Source organism: Entelurus aequoreus, linkage group LG09 (assembly GCF_033978785.1).
Source record: "Entelurus aequoreus isolate RoL-2023_Sb linkage group LG09, RoL_Eaeq_v1.1, whole genome shotgun sequence".
Classification (NCBI taxonomy): Eukaryota; Metazoa; Chordata; class Actinopteri; order Syngnathiformes; family Syngnathidae; genus Entelurus; species Entelurus aequoreus.
In genome coordinates, this window is record NC_084739.1 from 3,963,479 (window position 1) to 3,980,038 (window position 16,560).

General features: G+C 43.0%; 1 protein-coding gene across 2 annotated transcripts in view; it reads left to right on the plus strand.

Annotated features, from left to right (window-relative positions):
* rgs17 (regulator of G protein signaling 17) overlaps positions 1-16,230 on the plus strand; it is a 63,207-nt gene extending 46,977 nt beyond the window's left edge. The window contains exons 4-7 of one of the 2 annotated variants that reach the window (XR_009827153.1): positions 11,699-11,773; positions 11,838-12,069; positions 13,537-15,372; positions 15,465-16,230. Coding sequence is in view for 1 of the 2 variants with exons in the window: in XM_062057584.1 (XP_061913568.1) it covers positions 11,699-11,773; positions 11,838-12,069; positions 13,537-13,725 (496 nt within the window). In the remaining variant the exon portion in view is untranslated. Of the gene's footprint in view, positions 1-11,698; positions 11,774-11,837; positions 12,070-13,536 lie in introns of both variants that reach the window. The other variant, XM_062057584.1, reaches the window with a different exon arrangement.
* Positions 16,231-16,560: the final 330 nt, after the last annotated feature.

Below are 16,560 nucleotides of genomic sequence, written 5' to 3' on the forward strand. Positions count from 1 at the left end.
GATCCTCCACGCTGGGACCAAAATAGACTTGGCAGCGTGATGGAGGGGTTAGCATGTGTGTTAGCAGGAAGTCTGCCACTCCACAGTCATGTGTGTTAGCAGGAAGTCTGCCACTCCACAGTCATGTGTGTTAGCAGGAAGTCTGCCACTCCACAGTCATGTGTGTTAGCAGGAAGTCTGCCACTCCACAGTCATGTGTGTTAGCAGGAAGTCTGCCACTCCACAGTCATGTGTGTTAGCAGGAAGTCTGCCACTCCACAGTCATGTGTGTTAGCAGGAAGTCTGCCACTCCACAGTCATGTGTGTTAGCAGGAAGTCTGCCACTCCACAGTCATGTGTGTTAGCAGGAAGTCTGCCACTCCACAGTCATGTGTGTTAACATCAGCAAGTATTCATGGCATGTGCAGCAGGATGACAATATCACATGTATTCATGTCATGTGCAGCTGTATCAGCCGGATGACAGTATCACCCCCACATCAGCAGGATGACAATATCACCCCCACATCAGCATGTATCAGCAGGATGACAATATCACCCCCACATCAGCAGGATGACAGTATCACCCCCACATCAGCATGTATCAGCAGGATGACAATATCACCCCCACATCAGCAGGATGACAGTATCACCCCCACATCAGCATGTATCAGCAGGACGACAGTATCACCCCCACATCAGCAGGATGACAGTATCACCCCCACATCAGCATGTATCAGCAGGACGACAGTATCACCCCCACATCAGCATGTATCAGCAGGATGACAATATCACCCCCACATCAGCAGGATGACAGTATCACCCCCACATCAGCATGTATCAGCAGGACGACAGTATCACCCCCACATCAGCATGTATCAGCAGGATGACAGTATCACCCACACATCAGCATGTATCAGCCGGATGACAATATCACCCCCACATCAGCATGTATCAGCAGGATGACAATATCACCCCCACGTCAGCATGTATCAGCAGGATGACAGTATCACCCCCACATCAGCATGTATCAGCAGGATGACAGTATCACCCACACATCAGCATGTATCAGCCGGATGACAATATCACCCCCACATCAGCATGTATCAGCAGGATGACAATATCACCCCCACGTCAGCATGTATCAGCAGGATGACAATATCACCCCCACATCAGCATGTATCAGCAGGATGACAATATCACCCCCACGTCAGCATGTATCAGCAGGATGACAGTATCACCCCCACATCAGCATGTATCAGCAGGATGACAATATCACCCCCACATCAGCATGTATCAGCAGGATGACAATATCACCCCCACATCAGCAGGATGACAGTATCACCCCCACATCAGCATGTATCAGCAGGACGACAGTATCACCCCCACATCAGCATGTATCAGCAGGATGACAGTATCACCCACACATCAGCATGTACCAGCCGGATGACAATATCACCCCCACATCAGCATGTATCAGCAGGATGACAATATCACCCCCACGTCAGCATGTATCAGCAGGATGACAGTATCACCCCCACATCAGCATGTATCAGCAGGATGACAGTATCACCCCCACATTAGCATGTATCAGCAGGATGACAGTATCACCCCCACATCAGCATGTATCAGCAGGATGACAATATCACCCCCACATCAGCATGTATCAGCCGGATGACAGTATCACCCCCACATCAGCATGTATCAGCAGGATGACAATATCACCCCCACGTCAGCATATATCAGCAGGATGACAATATCACCCCCACGTCAGCATGTATCAGCAGGATGACAATATCTCCCCCACATCAGCATGTATCAGCAGGATGACAGTATCACCCCCACATCAGCATGTATCAGCAGGATGACAGTATCACCCCCACATCAGCATGTATCAGCCGGATGACAATATCACCCCCACATCAGCATGTATCAGCAGGATGACAGTATCACCCCCACATCAGCATGTATCAGCCGGATGACAATATCACCCCCACATCAGCATGTATCAGCAGGATGACAGTATCACCCCCACATTAGCATGTATCAGCAGGATGACAGTATCACCCCCACATCAGCATGTATCAGCAGGATGACAATATCACCCCCACATCAGCATGTATCAGCCGGATGACAGTATCACCCCCACATCAGCATGTATCAGCAGGATGACAATATCACCCCCACGTCAGCATATATCAGCAGGATGACAATATCACCCCCACGTCAGCATGTATCAGCAGGATGACAATATCTCCCCCACATCAGCATGTATCAGCAGGATGACAGTATCACCCCCACATCAGCATGTATCAGCAGGATGACAATATCACCCCCACATCAGCATGTATCAGCAGGATGACAGTATCACCCCCACATCAGCATGTATCAGCAGGATGACAATATCACCCCCACATCAGCATGTATCAGCAGGATGACAGTATCACCCCCACATCAGCATGTATCAGCAGGATGACAATATCACCCCCACATCAGCATGTATCAGCAGGATGACAGTATCACCCCCACACCAGCATGTATCAGCAGGAGGATTTAGAAATCAATTCTCTGATGTACAGGGAGCCAATGTAAGGATGTAAGAATGTGCTCCCATGTTTTGGTCTATGTTAGAACTCTAGCAGCATTTTTGGTGTTTGTTAGAACTCTAGCAGCAGCGTTCTGAACAAGCTGTAGCTGTAATGTGCTCCCATGTTTTGGTGTTTGTTAGAACTCTAGCAGCAGCGTTCTGAACAAGCTGTAGCTGTAATGTGCTCCCATGTTTTGGTGTTTGTTAGAACTCTAGCAGCAGCGTTCTGAACAAGCTGTAGCTGTAATCTGCTCCCATGTTTTGGTGTTTGTTAGAACTCTAGCAGCAGCGTTCTGAACAAGCTGTAGCTGTAATCTGCTCCCATGTTTTGGTGTTTGTTAGAACTCTAGCAGCAGCGTTCTGAACAAGCTGTAGCTGTAATGTGCTCCCATGTTTTGGTGTTTGTTAGAACTCTAGCAGCAGCGTTCTGAACAAGCTGTAGCTGTAATGTGCTCCCATGTTTTGGTGTTTGTTAGAACTCTAGCAGCAGCGTTCTGAACAAGCTGTAGCTGTAATGTGCTCCCATGTTTTGGTGTTTGTTAGAACTCTAGCAGCAGCGTTCTGAACAAGCTGTAGCTGTAATGTGCTCCCATGTTTTGGTGTTTGTTAGAACTCTAGCAGCAGCGTTCTGAACAAGCTGTAGCTGTAATGTGCTCCCATGTTTTGGTGTTTGTTAGAACTCTAGCAGCAGCGTTCTGAACAAGCTGTAGCTGTAATGTGCTCCCATGTTTTGGTGTTTGTTAGAACTCTAGCAGCAGCGTTCTGAACAAGCTGTAGCTGTAATGTGCTCCCATGTTTTGGTGTTTGTTAGAACTCTAGCAGCAGCGTTCTGAACAAGCTGTAGCTGTAATGTGCTCCCATGTTTTGGTGTTTGTTAGAACTCTAGCAGCAGCGTTCTGAACAAGCTGCGGCTGCCTGACAGTGTTTTTGGGAAGACCTGCAAGGAGACCATTACAATAGTCTCGCCTTAAAGGCATGTACAAGTTGTTCTAAGTCTTGAGCTGACATGAGCCCTCTAAGTCTTGTTACATTTTTGAGGTGATAGTAGGCCCATTTTGTTACTGATTTGATGCAACTGTCCAAATGTAAATCAGCATCTAAAATAACCCCAAGATTTCTGGCTTTATTTGAGGTTTTCAGGGACAGTGATTGAAGGTGTTGGACGACTTTAAACCTTCTTTTCTAGCAGCAAAAACAATGATCTCACTTGTATCTTCATGTAGTTGCAGGACATGTTGGCACATCCAGTGTTTGACTTGCTCAATGCACTGGCACACAAGATCTATGGGGCGATAGTCATTTGCTGATAGCGCTACATAGATTTGGGTGTCATCGGCATAGCAATTATGGTCAATGTTATTATTTGGCATGATTTGTCCTAGTGGGAGCATGTAGATGTTAAATAAAGTGGGCCCCAAGATTGAACCTTGGGGGACGCCACACCTTACGTTGGTTGCTTCTGATACAAAGTCACCAAAATAGTTCCTCTCTTGTAGATATGACTTGAACCAGCTTAAAACTGTGCCTGAGATCCCCCAACCTGTCCAAAAGTATTGAGTGGTGGACACTAGGGATGATGTTTGATAAGAAATTATCGAGTTCGAGTCTATTATCGAATCCTCTTATCGAACCGATTCCTTATCGATTCTCTTATGGAGTCCAGATAGGTTGTTGTATATGGAAAAAAACACACAATATTTGGTTTAACAAAAGCTCACTTTTGTTATATAAGAAAACAATTTAATCTAATAAATAAATAAATATTGACTGTTACCCCGCTAAAAAAATAAAATAAAATAAATAAACATTGACTGTTGTTACCCAAAGTATATTAAGTGTGATTTTTCATCAAAACAAATATATACAGTAACACAAAAACAAGCTGTCTCTGTGATCACTATAGGTGTATAAATAATAATATAGTGTTAAATAAAATCAGTCCCTTGGGCACAAAACTGAAAATAATACAGCTCTCCAAAAAGTGCACTTCTGCTGCTATTGGAACATAACTGTTTGTTATGATGCTTTGACATTTTTGCACTTTAAAGAAAGAAAGAAAATTCTATGAAGAGAAAAGTTGTTTGCAAATGTGGTTACAATGCTAAAAAATGAAAAGTTAAAGCTAAAAAAAGAAATACACTTTATTGAGTTAACATTATTTCTTTATAGGGGGAAAAATGTTATGAGCTAGGGAATATAACAACTACACTACCCAGCATGCAACGGGAGTGACGAGCATGCGTGGTAGCCCCGAAAAGTGTTGTTGCATGTCGTCACCCGTGAAAGTAAACGTCAAGAACTCAGCCAACACGCCTCGTCTGCATTATTTATAATTAGACAGACAACACATATACAGTGTGAAAAACAAAAGTTCAAAAAGGGAGATGTGTTGTATATATATGTATGTGCTGCAGTGTTGTATATATATGTATGTGCTGCAGTGTTGTATATATATGTATGTGCTGCAGTGTTGTATATATATGTATGTGCTGCAGTGTTGTATATATATGTATGTGCTGCAGTGTTGTATATATATATGTATGTGCTGCAGTGATGTATATATATGTATGTGCTGCAGTGTTGTATATATATGTATGTGCTGCAGTGTTGTATATATATGTATGTGCTGCCGTGTCATATATGTTGTATATATATGTATGTGCTGCGGTGTCATATATGTTGTATATATATGTATGTGCTGCAGTGTTGTATATATATGTATGTGCTGCAGTGTTGTATATATATGTATGTGCTGCGGTGTCATATATGTTGTATATATATGTATGTGCTGCAGTGTTGTATATATATGTATGTGCTGCAGTGTTGTATATATATGTATGTGCTGCGGTGTCATATATGTTGTATATATATGTATGTGCTGCAGTGTTGTATATATATGTATGTGCTGCGGTGTTGTATATGTATGTATGTGCTGCAGTGTTGTATATATATATGTATGTGCTGCAGTGTTGTATATATATGTATGTGCTGCAGTGTTGTATATATGTGTATGTGCTGCGGTGTTGTATATATATGTATGTGCTGCAGTGTTGTATATATATGTATGTGCTGCCGTGTCATATATGTTGTATATATATGTATGTGCTGCGGTGTCATATATGTTGTATATATATGTATGTGCTGCAGTGTTGTATATATATGTATGTGCTGCAGTGTTGTATATATATATGTATGTGCTGCGGTGTCATATATGTTGTATATATATGTATGTGCTGCAGTGTTGTATATATATGTATGTGCTGCAGTGTTGTATATATATGTATGTGCTGCGGTGTCATATATGTTGTATATATATGTATGTGCTGCAGTGTTGTATATATATGTATGTGCTGCGGTGTTGTATATGTATGTATGTGCTGCAGTGTTGTATATATATATGTATGTGCTGCAGTGTTGTATATATATGTATGTGCTGCAGTGTTGTATATATGTGTATGTGCTGCGGTGTTGTATATATATGTATGTGCTGCAGTGTTGTATATATATGTATGTGCTGTGGTTGTTTTAAGAAGGTTGCGCCAGCTGCCGTAAAGGAGGTGCGTTGCTAGCCTGGTTGCTATGTTTCCAGTTGGTGGTAAAAGTGTTGGTCATGAGTTTGTATCCTGCTCAAATCTCTCAGTAAAGTTATTCATTGGATTATAGCTTTTGTTTTGAACTTTATTACACCTTGGAGCGCTTTTTCCCGTCCATTGTTTTCCTGCTTTCACTATCTGCGCCTAATGACTGAGCTATGTGACGTCATTTATTGTGATGTCACACGGAGCATTTCTGGTCGGGACGGGATTCATTCCGAGGGATTCGAATAAAGAACCAACTCTTTTCTTTACTATACTGGTCTCGATAACGGGTACCGGTTCTCAAAAAGGGATTCGAGTCCGAGGACTCGGTTATTTCCTTATCGAACAACCGGGAAAACCGGTTTCGAGTATCATCCCTAGTGGACAGTGTCAAATGCAGCACTGAGGTCCAAAAGCATTAATACTGAAGTTTGTGTTTAGACGGATGTCATTTATAACTTGAAGAAGGGCCGTCTCTGTGCTATGATGATGTCATTTATAACTTGAAGAAGGGCCGTCTCTGTGCTATGATGATGTCATTTATAACTTGAAGAAGATGTCATTTATAACTTTAAGAAGATGTCATTTATAACTTGAAGAAGGGCCGTCTCTGTGCTATGATGATGTCATTTATAACTTGAAGAAGATGTCATTTATAACTTTAAGAAGATGTCATTTATAACTTGAAGAAGGGCCGTCTCTGTGCTATGATGATGTCATTTATAACTTGAAGAAGATGTCATTTATAACTTTAAGAAGGGCCGTCTCTGTGCTATGATGATGTCATTTATAACTTGAAGAAGATGTCATTTATAACTTTAAGAAGGGCCGTCTCTGTGCTATGAAGAGGTCCAAATCCTGACTGGAAGTTGTTGTGGCAGCCAGTAGAAGCCAAGAAGTGATTTAGTTGTTGGAGGACAACTTTCTCAATGATTTACTTCTGAATGGTAGATTGTAAATGGGTGTGTAGTTGTTGCTAACAGAGGCATCTAGGCTGCTTTTTTACAAGAGCTTTAATGACTGCAGTTTTGAAAGCCTTCGGGAAATTGCCCGATTGAATAGAATGATGAACTATTTGCAAGACGTCTGTTGATAGGCAGTCAAAAACATTCTTAAAGAAGTTGGTAGGTAAAACATCAAGGCAGCAGGTGGATGACTTTAGAACTGTCACTGTTTCCACTGGAGTTTTAGAGTCTATGACATTAAAGCTTGCCATCATTGCTGTGTTACTTTTGCCTAAATGTGGTGGTGACCCAACTTTTTTACTTGAGATATTGATGGTGCGTCTGATGCCTTCAATGTGATCAGTATAAAAGAATGCAAACTCATTGCATTTCTGTGTGGAATGGAGTTAGGCTGGTGTTTGTGTTGGGGGTTGGTCAGTCTGTCAACGGTTGCCAATAAGCTTTTGGCCTTATTAGTGTTGCTGTTTATGATATTGGAGAAGAATGTTTCTCTAGCACTTTTCAAGACTAAATTGTAGGCCTGGAGGCTCTCCTTATAGATGTCATGGTGAATATGAAGTTTTGTATTCCGCCAGATTCGTTCAGCCTTCCTGCACTCTCTTCTCTGGGCTGTTACAGCAGCAGATTTTCTCCAGGGTGTCTTTTGCTTGCCAGAAATCGTTGTAACTGTAACAGGTGCAATGATATCTATGATATTCACAATTTTGGAATTAAAGTTGCTTACAAGATCATCAGCATGACATGGGTTTAGAGGTGGTAGTGAGGAGATGGTGTTTTTAAAGAGGACATTAGCATGTTCATTTATGTACCGCTTTTTGACATTCTTGGATTCTGTTTGTGTGTCCGGAATGACAGAAATATTAAAGGTAACACAGAAATGATCAGACAATGAAGGATCAATCACAAGAACATCAGAAACTTTGAGACCTTTTGTGATAATCAGGTCCAGAGTGTGTACACACACACACACACACATATACATATATATATATACATATATATATATATATATATATATATATATATATATATATATATATATATATATATATATATGTATATATATATATATATATACAGTATAAGAATGTTGAAAGATGGCACCTGATGGCCATAAGACGTAACTGCACTTGTTGTCCATATACTGTAGATACAAATAGTGTTCATGTATGAGATCTAAGGCTGCCAATCATGGCCAAAGTAATGATTAAGATTATTGTTATCAATATTGAAATCATGATTAGTGATTGTTAGGTAAAGCAGTGTTGGGGTGTGAAGGTAATACCATAATAAAAAGACTATAGATAAACATTATCCATATATTTGTAGACACATTTTTTTTAATAACATCAACTTGTCAGCTTTTTGTCATTACATGATTCCTTTATCTCTATTTTTACATTTTGATAGAGGGAGTTTTGTATTATTATTTATTGAAGTGATGTACATTTATATGTGGATGTAGATGATGTATCGGGACAGAGAAGTATGTCGTATAAGAATGAACTATACACAACAACACATGAACAAAAGGATGTGTCACATGAATGTTGTTAAAGTAACATCTTTGTGACATGAAAAAAGACAAGTCATGTAAAAATGAATCACAATCACAAAGCAGTTTTTGCTAAAGAAGATGAAGTCTAATAAACAATCTTTCTTCTTCTCCAGCGCCTCCTAGTGGTGGAGTACAACAGTTTGGCCAACAGCAACACAAATACACAATCTGTGTTCAGTTGGATGAGATGACCAAACATTTGAACTAGTACTCATGTTATTTCAACACTGCTACACTTCAATAAACGAGGAGTGTGTGTGCGTGTGCGTGTGTGTGTGTGTGTGTGTGTGTGTGTGTGTGTGTGTGTGTGTGTGTGTGTGTGTGTGTGTGTGTGTGTGTGTGTGTAATCCAGTTCAAGTGTGTGTGTACTAATGTGTGTGTGTGTAATCCAGTTCAGGTGTGTGTACTAATGTGTGTGTATCAGTCTGTGTGTGTACTAATGTGTGTGTGTATCAGTCTGTGTGTGTACTAATGTGTGTGTGTATCAGTCTGTGTGTGTGTAATCCAGTTCAGGTGTGTGTGTACTAATGTGTGTGTGTGTATCAGTCTGTGTGTGTGTAATCCAGTTCAGTTATGTGTGTACTAATGTGTGTGTGTGTAAAATAAATGTCTGTCTGTCCGTATTTTATCCAGCTGTGTAAAGAGAAAATGTGTGTGTGTGTGTGTGTGTGTGTGTGTGTGTGTGTGTGTGTGTGTGTGTGTGTGTGTGTGTGTGTGTGTGTGTGTGTGTGTGTGTGTGTGTGTGTGTGTGTGTGTGTGTGTGTGTGTGTGTGTGTGTGTGAAACAGGACGTGTATTCCTGGTGATGTGTGTACGACTTGTGTGTAAACAAGGGTTGTAAGTCTTTCCTCAAACTGACCACTAGAGGGCGCCTTGCAGACACTCCCACTGGAGTTGAAGCCAAGCACAATTAGAATGGACTTTTCATGGCTTGCTGTGAATAAAAGGTCATGTTTTAGCATTCAATTAGTGGTCAGAAGTCTTTTTCTATTCAAATAAGTCATCATTTTGGCCTCTGTCATGACATGGATACAAAGTTACTGCTAAAACATGAACTTTTATTTATCCCACCATGGGAAAATTGCTTAACTTGACATTAATTAAAGGGGAAATGCACATTTTTTGTAATGTTGCCTATTGTTCACAATCATTATGAAAGACATGACGATTATATTACTTTTTGATAAATAAAAGCAATCAAAAGTCATGTTTCAATGGAGCCTATAGGAGGCGCTCTATCTTAAAAACATCCAATAATAATAATAACAGTAATAATAATTAAAGATGTATAAATAATGAAGTGTAGAGGACCAAGATGGAGAAACATTTTAGGGGGAAAATAAGATTGTGGTGAATAAGTGTTGATGTTATTAATATTATGACTTACAAGTTTGTGGCAAACATCAAATATTGAAGGAACTTTATGTTAGAAAAGTGTGGCCAACACATTGAAGGAAAAAGAAAAACAATATGTTTACATATAATAGGAGAAAAACAAATATATACATTCAATCTGAGGAAAACTACACAATCATTCTCAGGTTATGGATGTTTGTGTGAAAAAATGACATCATTGTCATTAAATGGCAACTTTATTGTTGTAAAAAATGTATTGTAGAGATAAGAGTATGCATCTTTTTATTGAATAACCACAACTTGCATCTGTTTCAAGATCAAATACAAAGTCCATTCATTTTAATATTATTCATATTTTTGTTCTGCAATCCCTAATTCCTATTTTAGTTTTGTTGGAGTGAAAACATTTTTTCCAGTTTGTCCTTAACACCTTTGACAAGATCTTGATGTTCGATTGTTATACAGACACACAAATTAGTACACAGACATGTGAATACATTATTTTACAGTTTGTCCCTAATACTTTTGACAAGATCTCGATGGTCTATTGTTATACAGACACACAAATTAGTACAAGGACATGTGAGTTATATTTTTTCCAGTTTGTCCCTAATACCTGTGACAGGATGTGGATGGTCTTTGATGCAACATGTGTGTATTGTTGTATGATTGCAACATGTGTGTATTGTTGTATGATTGCAACATGTGTGTATTGTTGTATGATTGCAACATGTGTGTATTGTTGTATGATTGCAACATGTGTGTATTGTTGTATGATTGCAACATGTGCGTATTGTTGTATGATTGCAACATGTGCGTATTGTTGTATGATTGCAACATGTGTGTATTGTTGTATGATTGCAACATGTGTGTATTGTTGTTGATTGCAACATGTGTGTATTGTTGTTGATTGCAACATGTGTGTATTGTTGTATGATTGCAACATGTGTGTATTGTTGTATGATTGCAACATGTGTGTATTGTTGTATTATTGCAACATGTGTGTATTGTTGTATGATTGCAACATGTGTGTATTGTTGTATGATTGCAACATGTGTGTGTTGTTGTATGATTGCAACATGTGTGTATTGTTGTATGATTGCAACATGTGTGTATTGTTGTATGATTGCAACATGTGTGTATTGTTGTATGATTGCAACATGTGTGTATTGTTGTATGATTGCAACATGTGTGTATTGTTGTATGATTGCAACACGTGTGTATTGTTGTATGATTGCAACATGTGTGTATTGTTGTGTGATTGCAACATGTGTGTATTGTTGTATGATTGCAACATGTGTGTATTGTTGTATGATTGCAACATGTGTGTATTGTTGTATGATTGCAACATGTGTGTATTGTTGTGTGATTGCAACATGTGTGTATTGTTGTATGATTGCAACATGTGTGTATTGTTGTATGATTGCAACATGTGTGTATTGTTGTGTGATTGCAACATGTGTGTATTGTTGTATGATTGCAACATGTGTGTATTGTTGTGTGATTGCAACATGTGTGTATTGTTGTATGATTGCAACATGTGTGTATTGTTGTATGATTGCAACATGTGTGTATTGTTGTATGATTGCAACATGTGTGTATTGTTGTATGATTGCAACATGTGTGTATTGTTGTATGATCCTAGCAGCTGTTGAACAGCAGCTGTGTCTGATACAGGAATGAAGAGCGGATGGAGAGAAGTGAGCGACAGACCTGCACCAAGATGGACAGTATCGAAGCTGCAGAAGATCAGTGAGTCTCCTTCCAGCTGGACTTGTGGTCTTCACTTCTTGCTAAATGTCTGCCGTGTTCCCAGACCACCCAGCCTGGACCAGGTCCTGTCCTGGGCGCGGGGCTTCGAGATGATGCTGCGATCGCTGGAAGGCCGGGAGATTTTCCAGGAGTTCCTGAGGTCGGAGTACAGCGAGGACAACCTCCTCTTCTGGCTGGCCTGCGAGGAGCTCAGGAAGGAGAGCGACTTGTCGGTGGTGGAGGAGAAGGCCAGGATCATCTACGAAGACTACGTGTCCATACTGTCACCTAAAGAGGTTTGTGGATGACCTGGTACCGTCTCTTTAGCTTTGGACATGTGTGGATGACCTGGTACCGTCTCTTTAGCTTTGGACATGTGTGGATGACCTGGTACCGTCTCTTTAGCTTTGGACATGTGTGGATGACCTGGTATCGTCTCTTTAGCTTTGGACATGTGTGGATGACCTGGTACCGTCTCTTTAGCTTTGGACATGTGTGGATGACCTGGTACCGTCTCTTTAGCTTTGGACATGTGTGGAGGACCTGGTACCGTCTCTTTAGCTTTGGACATGTGTGGATGACCTGGTACCGTCTCTTTAGCTTTGGACATGTGTGGATGACCTGGTACCGTCTATCCATTAAAACTTTGGTCTGCACCGGCTTCCAGACTGTATCATAAAGTTAAAGTTAAAGTACCACTGATAGTCACACACACACTAGGTGTGGTGAAATTACCCTCTGCATTTGACCCATCCCCTTGTTCCATCCCCTGTGGGGTGAGGGGAGCAGTGAGCAGCAGCGGTGGCCGCGCTCGGGAATCAATCATCCAGTAAAACCTTGGTCTGCACCTGCTTCCAGACTGTATAATCCAGTAAAATTTTGGTCTGCACCTTCTTTCAGACTATATAATCCAGTAAAACCTTAGTCTGCACCTGCTTCCAGACTGTATACTCCAGTAAAACCTTGGTCTGCACCTGCTTCCAGACGGTATACTCCAGTAAAACCTTGGTTTGCACCTGCTTCCAGACGGTATAATCCAGTAAAACCTTGGTGTGCACCTGCTTCCAGACTGTATAATCCAGTAAAACTTTGGTCTGCACCTTCTTTCAGACTATATAATCCAGTAAAACCTTAGTCTGCACCTGCTTCCAGACGGTATACTCCAGTAAAACCTTGGTCTGCACCTGCTTCCAGACGGTATACTCCAGTAAAACCTTGGTTTGCACCTGCTTCCAGACGGTATACTCCAGTAAAACCTTAATCTGCACCTGCTTCCAGACTGTATAATCCAGTAAAACCTTGGTCTGCACCTGCTTCCAGACTGTATAATCCAGTAAAACCTTAGTCTGCACCTGCTTTCAGACTATATAATCCAGTAAAACCTTGGTCTGCACCTGCTTCCAGACTGTATAATCCAGTAAAACCTTGGTCTGCACCTGTTTCCAGACTGTATAATGCAGTAGAACCTTGGTCTGCACCTGTTTCCAGACTGTATAATCCAGTAAAACCTTGGTCTGCACCTGCTTCCAGACTGTATAATCCAGTAAAACCTTGGTCTGCACCTGCTTCCAGACTGTATAATCCAGTAAAACCTTGGTCTGCACCTGCTTCCAGACTGTATAATGCAGTAGAACCTTGGTCTGCACCTGCTTCCAGACTGTATAATCCAGTAAAACCTTGGTCTGCACCTGCTTCCAGACTGTACAGTAAAACCTTGTCATCGTCCATCTTTGAAGCCATGTTGTGTGTGTGTCTCCCCCCAGGTGAGTCTGGACTCGCGGGTGCGGGAAGGCATCAACCAGAGTCTGGCCCAGCCCAGCAGCCTGATGTACGAGGAGGCCCAGCTCCAGATCTACACCCTCATGCACCGAGACTCCTTCCCCCGGTTCCTCAACTCCTGCGTTTACAGAGACCTCCTTGCCAGCAGGAGGCGCGCCTGCCTCGACACCTAGAGACCTTGGCCCGCCTGAGGCCAGAAGACCACTAGGTCCAGTACTACTATGGTGCCAGATGGCCCAACACATCTCTCCCTCTTTCTTGAGTGAAGCTGCTTGATCTTCTTGAAGCAGTTTCTACCCTTGACTGGTTAGTCCACAAAAATGTTGGCTGGTGATGGTTTTCCACCAGCAGTTTGGTGCCAGGGGGAAGACTGGAGATGGTCCCTGTGGACTCCTCAGGACCAGGACAAGAGAGACAGTCATGCCAATTATTCCTGTACTGTAACAATTAGACCTCACTTTCATTTCCACCTTTTATTTTCTATCATTCTAGTCCACACTCGAGCCGCACCTCTGCATGGAATTCTCTCTTTGGAGTAGCTTAACTAAATAAGCCCGCGACTGCAAGCGTTTTTTGGAAATACGGCTTTTCATCGGACTCGAAGACAATTTAGGCTTAGTTGTTTGAAGGCAGCAGGAGCATCCGTCCATCCATCCGTCCATCCATCCAAGCACTTTCCTTCTTTAAGTGGGAGAAGTAAGGGCTAGAATTGTGGTTGGGCAGCTACGTGTACGACTATTCCATTATTGTCAACTCCTGAAGAAACACCCGGCCTTCACCTGTTCTGGAAGAGAAACAACAAGCGGTTTTCAATTTGTCCCGGAAGGCCACCACAGGTAGTCCCCACCACGCCCTGCTGAGAAGCCCGCCTGGCAAGCACAGGTGAGGGCAAACATGTTTTGTTTGAAGGTGGCCCTAGACGATGTTGTAGTGTGAGTCTGTGATTATCTGCTGTGAGGCCACAGCTGAAGCGGGTGCCAAAGGCCACCTTGAGTCGTTCAGCCGGCACATGACAGTTGGCAACTTGGAATGACCATGCTAGCGGCGATGTTTGAGTCAGTCGCTAGCAGCCCTTGTTTTTGGGTGGAGGCTAGCACTGCCAGGCCTCTAGCTCTCTTACACACTCTTGGTTTACTTTTCTAACGCTGACTCTGGCCGCATGCGACGATAACGTACTTGAAAGAAACATTTTTTCAACGGAGGTGCTGCCAAATGTTTGCTTTTTGACGGCAGACCAAACCGAAATATTCACCGTGTTTCTGTTGAATGACGGAGGCCATGTTTTTCACATGAGCGCTACCTTTCGGGGGTAGCGTCACGGGCGCCCGTTCTGTCGCGTTTTATAGGTGGTCGGAGCATCTGGTGAGCTGCATGACGTTGTGTGAGACACATCTGCCAATAAATGCTGCACTATTCTAGAAAAGCTAGAACAGGAAGTTACCTCCTGACCTTGTTGACGTGCCAACTTGATTGCTTTGACTCAGCCTAGCAAAAGTGCAACGTTGTAGTTAAATACTAACTGCGGGAATACATTTCCCAAGAGTTCATTTATTGTTAACGATTTCAATCGTACAGGCCAATCTTGTCCTTGAATGTTCTGAACTCCTGTGGATGTAGCTCAACTCTGCTGCTGGAGATAGCAAAGTAGTTTAGCTAGTGCGCTCCTAACAGGCAACGCATGGCATTTCTTGTCTAAACGCCCTTCCTCCGACTTTGTCCACTCTTTTCATGTGTTCACTCAATATTGTGTTTGTGGACAAAAGCTTTTTATTGCCACTAAAAACATTTTGAAGCTTTGGTAAGCTGCTAACAACGCCCAGGTCCACCACAGGAAGCGCTAAGGTGTAAGACGCTAACAACACCCAGGTCCACCACACGAAGCGCTAAGGTGTAAGCCGCTAACAACGCCCAGGTCCACCACAGGGAGCGCTAAGGTGTAAGCCGCTAACAACACCCGGGTCCACCACAGGAAGTGCTAAGGTGTAAGCCGCTAACAACGCCCAGGTCCACCACAGGAAGTGCTAAGGTGTAAGCCGCTAACAACACCCGGGTCCACCACAGGAAGTGCTAAGGTGTAAGCCGCTAACAACACCCAGGTCCACCACAGGGAGCGCTAAGGTGTAAGCCGCTAACAACACCCGGGTCCACCACAGGGAGTGCTAAGGTGTAAGCCGCTAACAACACCCAGGTCCACCACAGGGAGTGCTAAGGTGTAAGCCGCTAACAACACCCAGGTCCACCACAGGAAGTGCTAAGGTGTAAGCCGCTAACAACACCCAGGTCCACCACAGGGAGCGCTAAGGTGTAAGCCGCTAACAACACCCGGGTCCACCACAGGGAGCGCTAAGGTGTAAGCCGCTAACAACACCCGGGTCCACCACAGGGAGTGCTAAGGTGTAAGCCGCTAACAACACCCAGGTCCACCACAGGGAGTGCTAAGGTGTAAGCCGCTAACAACACCCAGGTCCACCACAGGAAGTGCTAAGGTGTAAGCCGCTAACAACACCCATGTCCACCACAGGGAGCGCTAAGGTGTAAGCTGCTAACAACACCCGGGTCCACCACAGGGAGCGCTAAGGTGTAAGCCGCTAACAACACCCGGGTCCACCACAGGAAGCGCTAAGGTGTAAGCCGCTAACAACACCCGGGTCCACCACAGGAAGTGCTAAGGTGTAAGCCGCTAACAACACCCGGGTCCACCACAGGAAGCGCTAAGGTGTAAGCCGCTAACAACACCCGGGTCCACCACAGGAAGTGCTAAGGTGTAAGCCGCTAACAACACCCGGGTCCACCACAGGAAGTGCTAAGGTGTAAGCCGCTAACAACACCCGGGTCCACCACAGGAAGTGCTAAGGTGTAAGCCGCTAACAACACCCGGGTCCACCACAGGAAGTGCTAAGGTGTAAGCTGCTAACAACACCCGGGTCCACCACAGGAAGTGCTAAGGTGTAAGCCGCTAACAACACCCGGGTCCACCACAGGAAGTGCTAAGGTGTAAGCCGCTAACA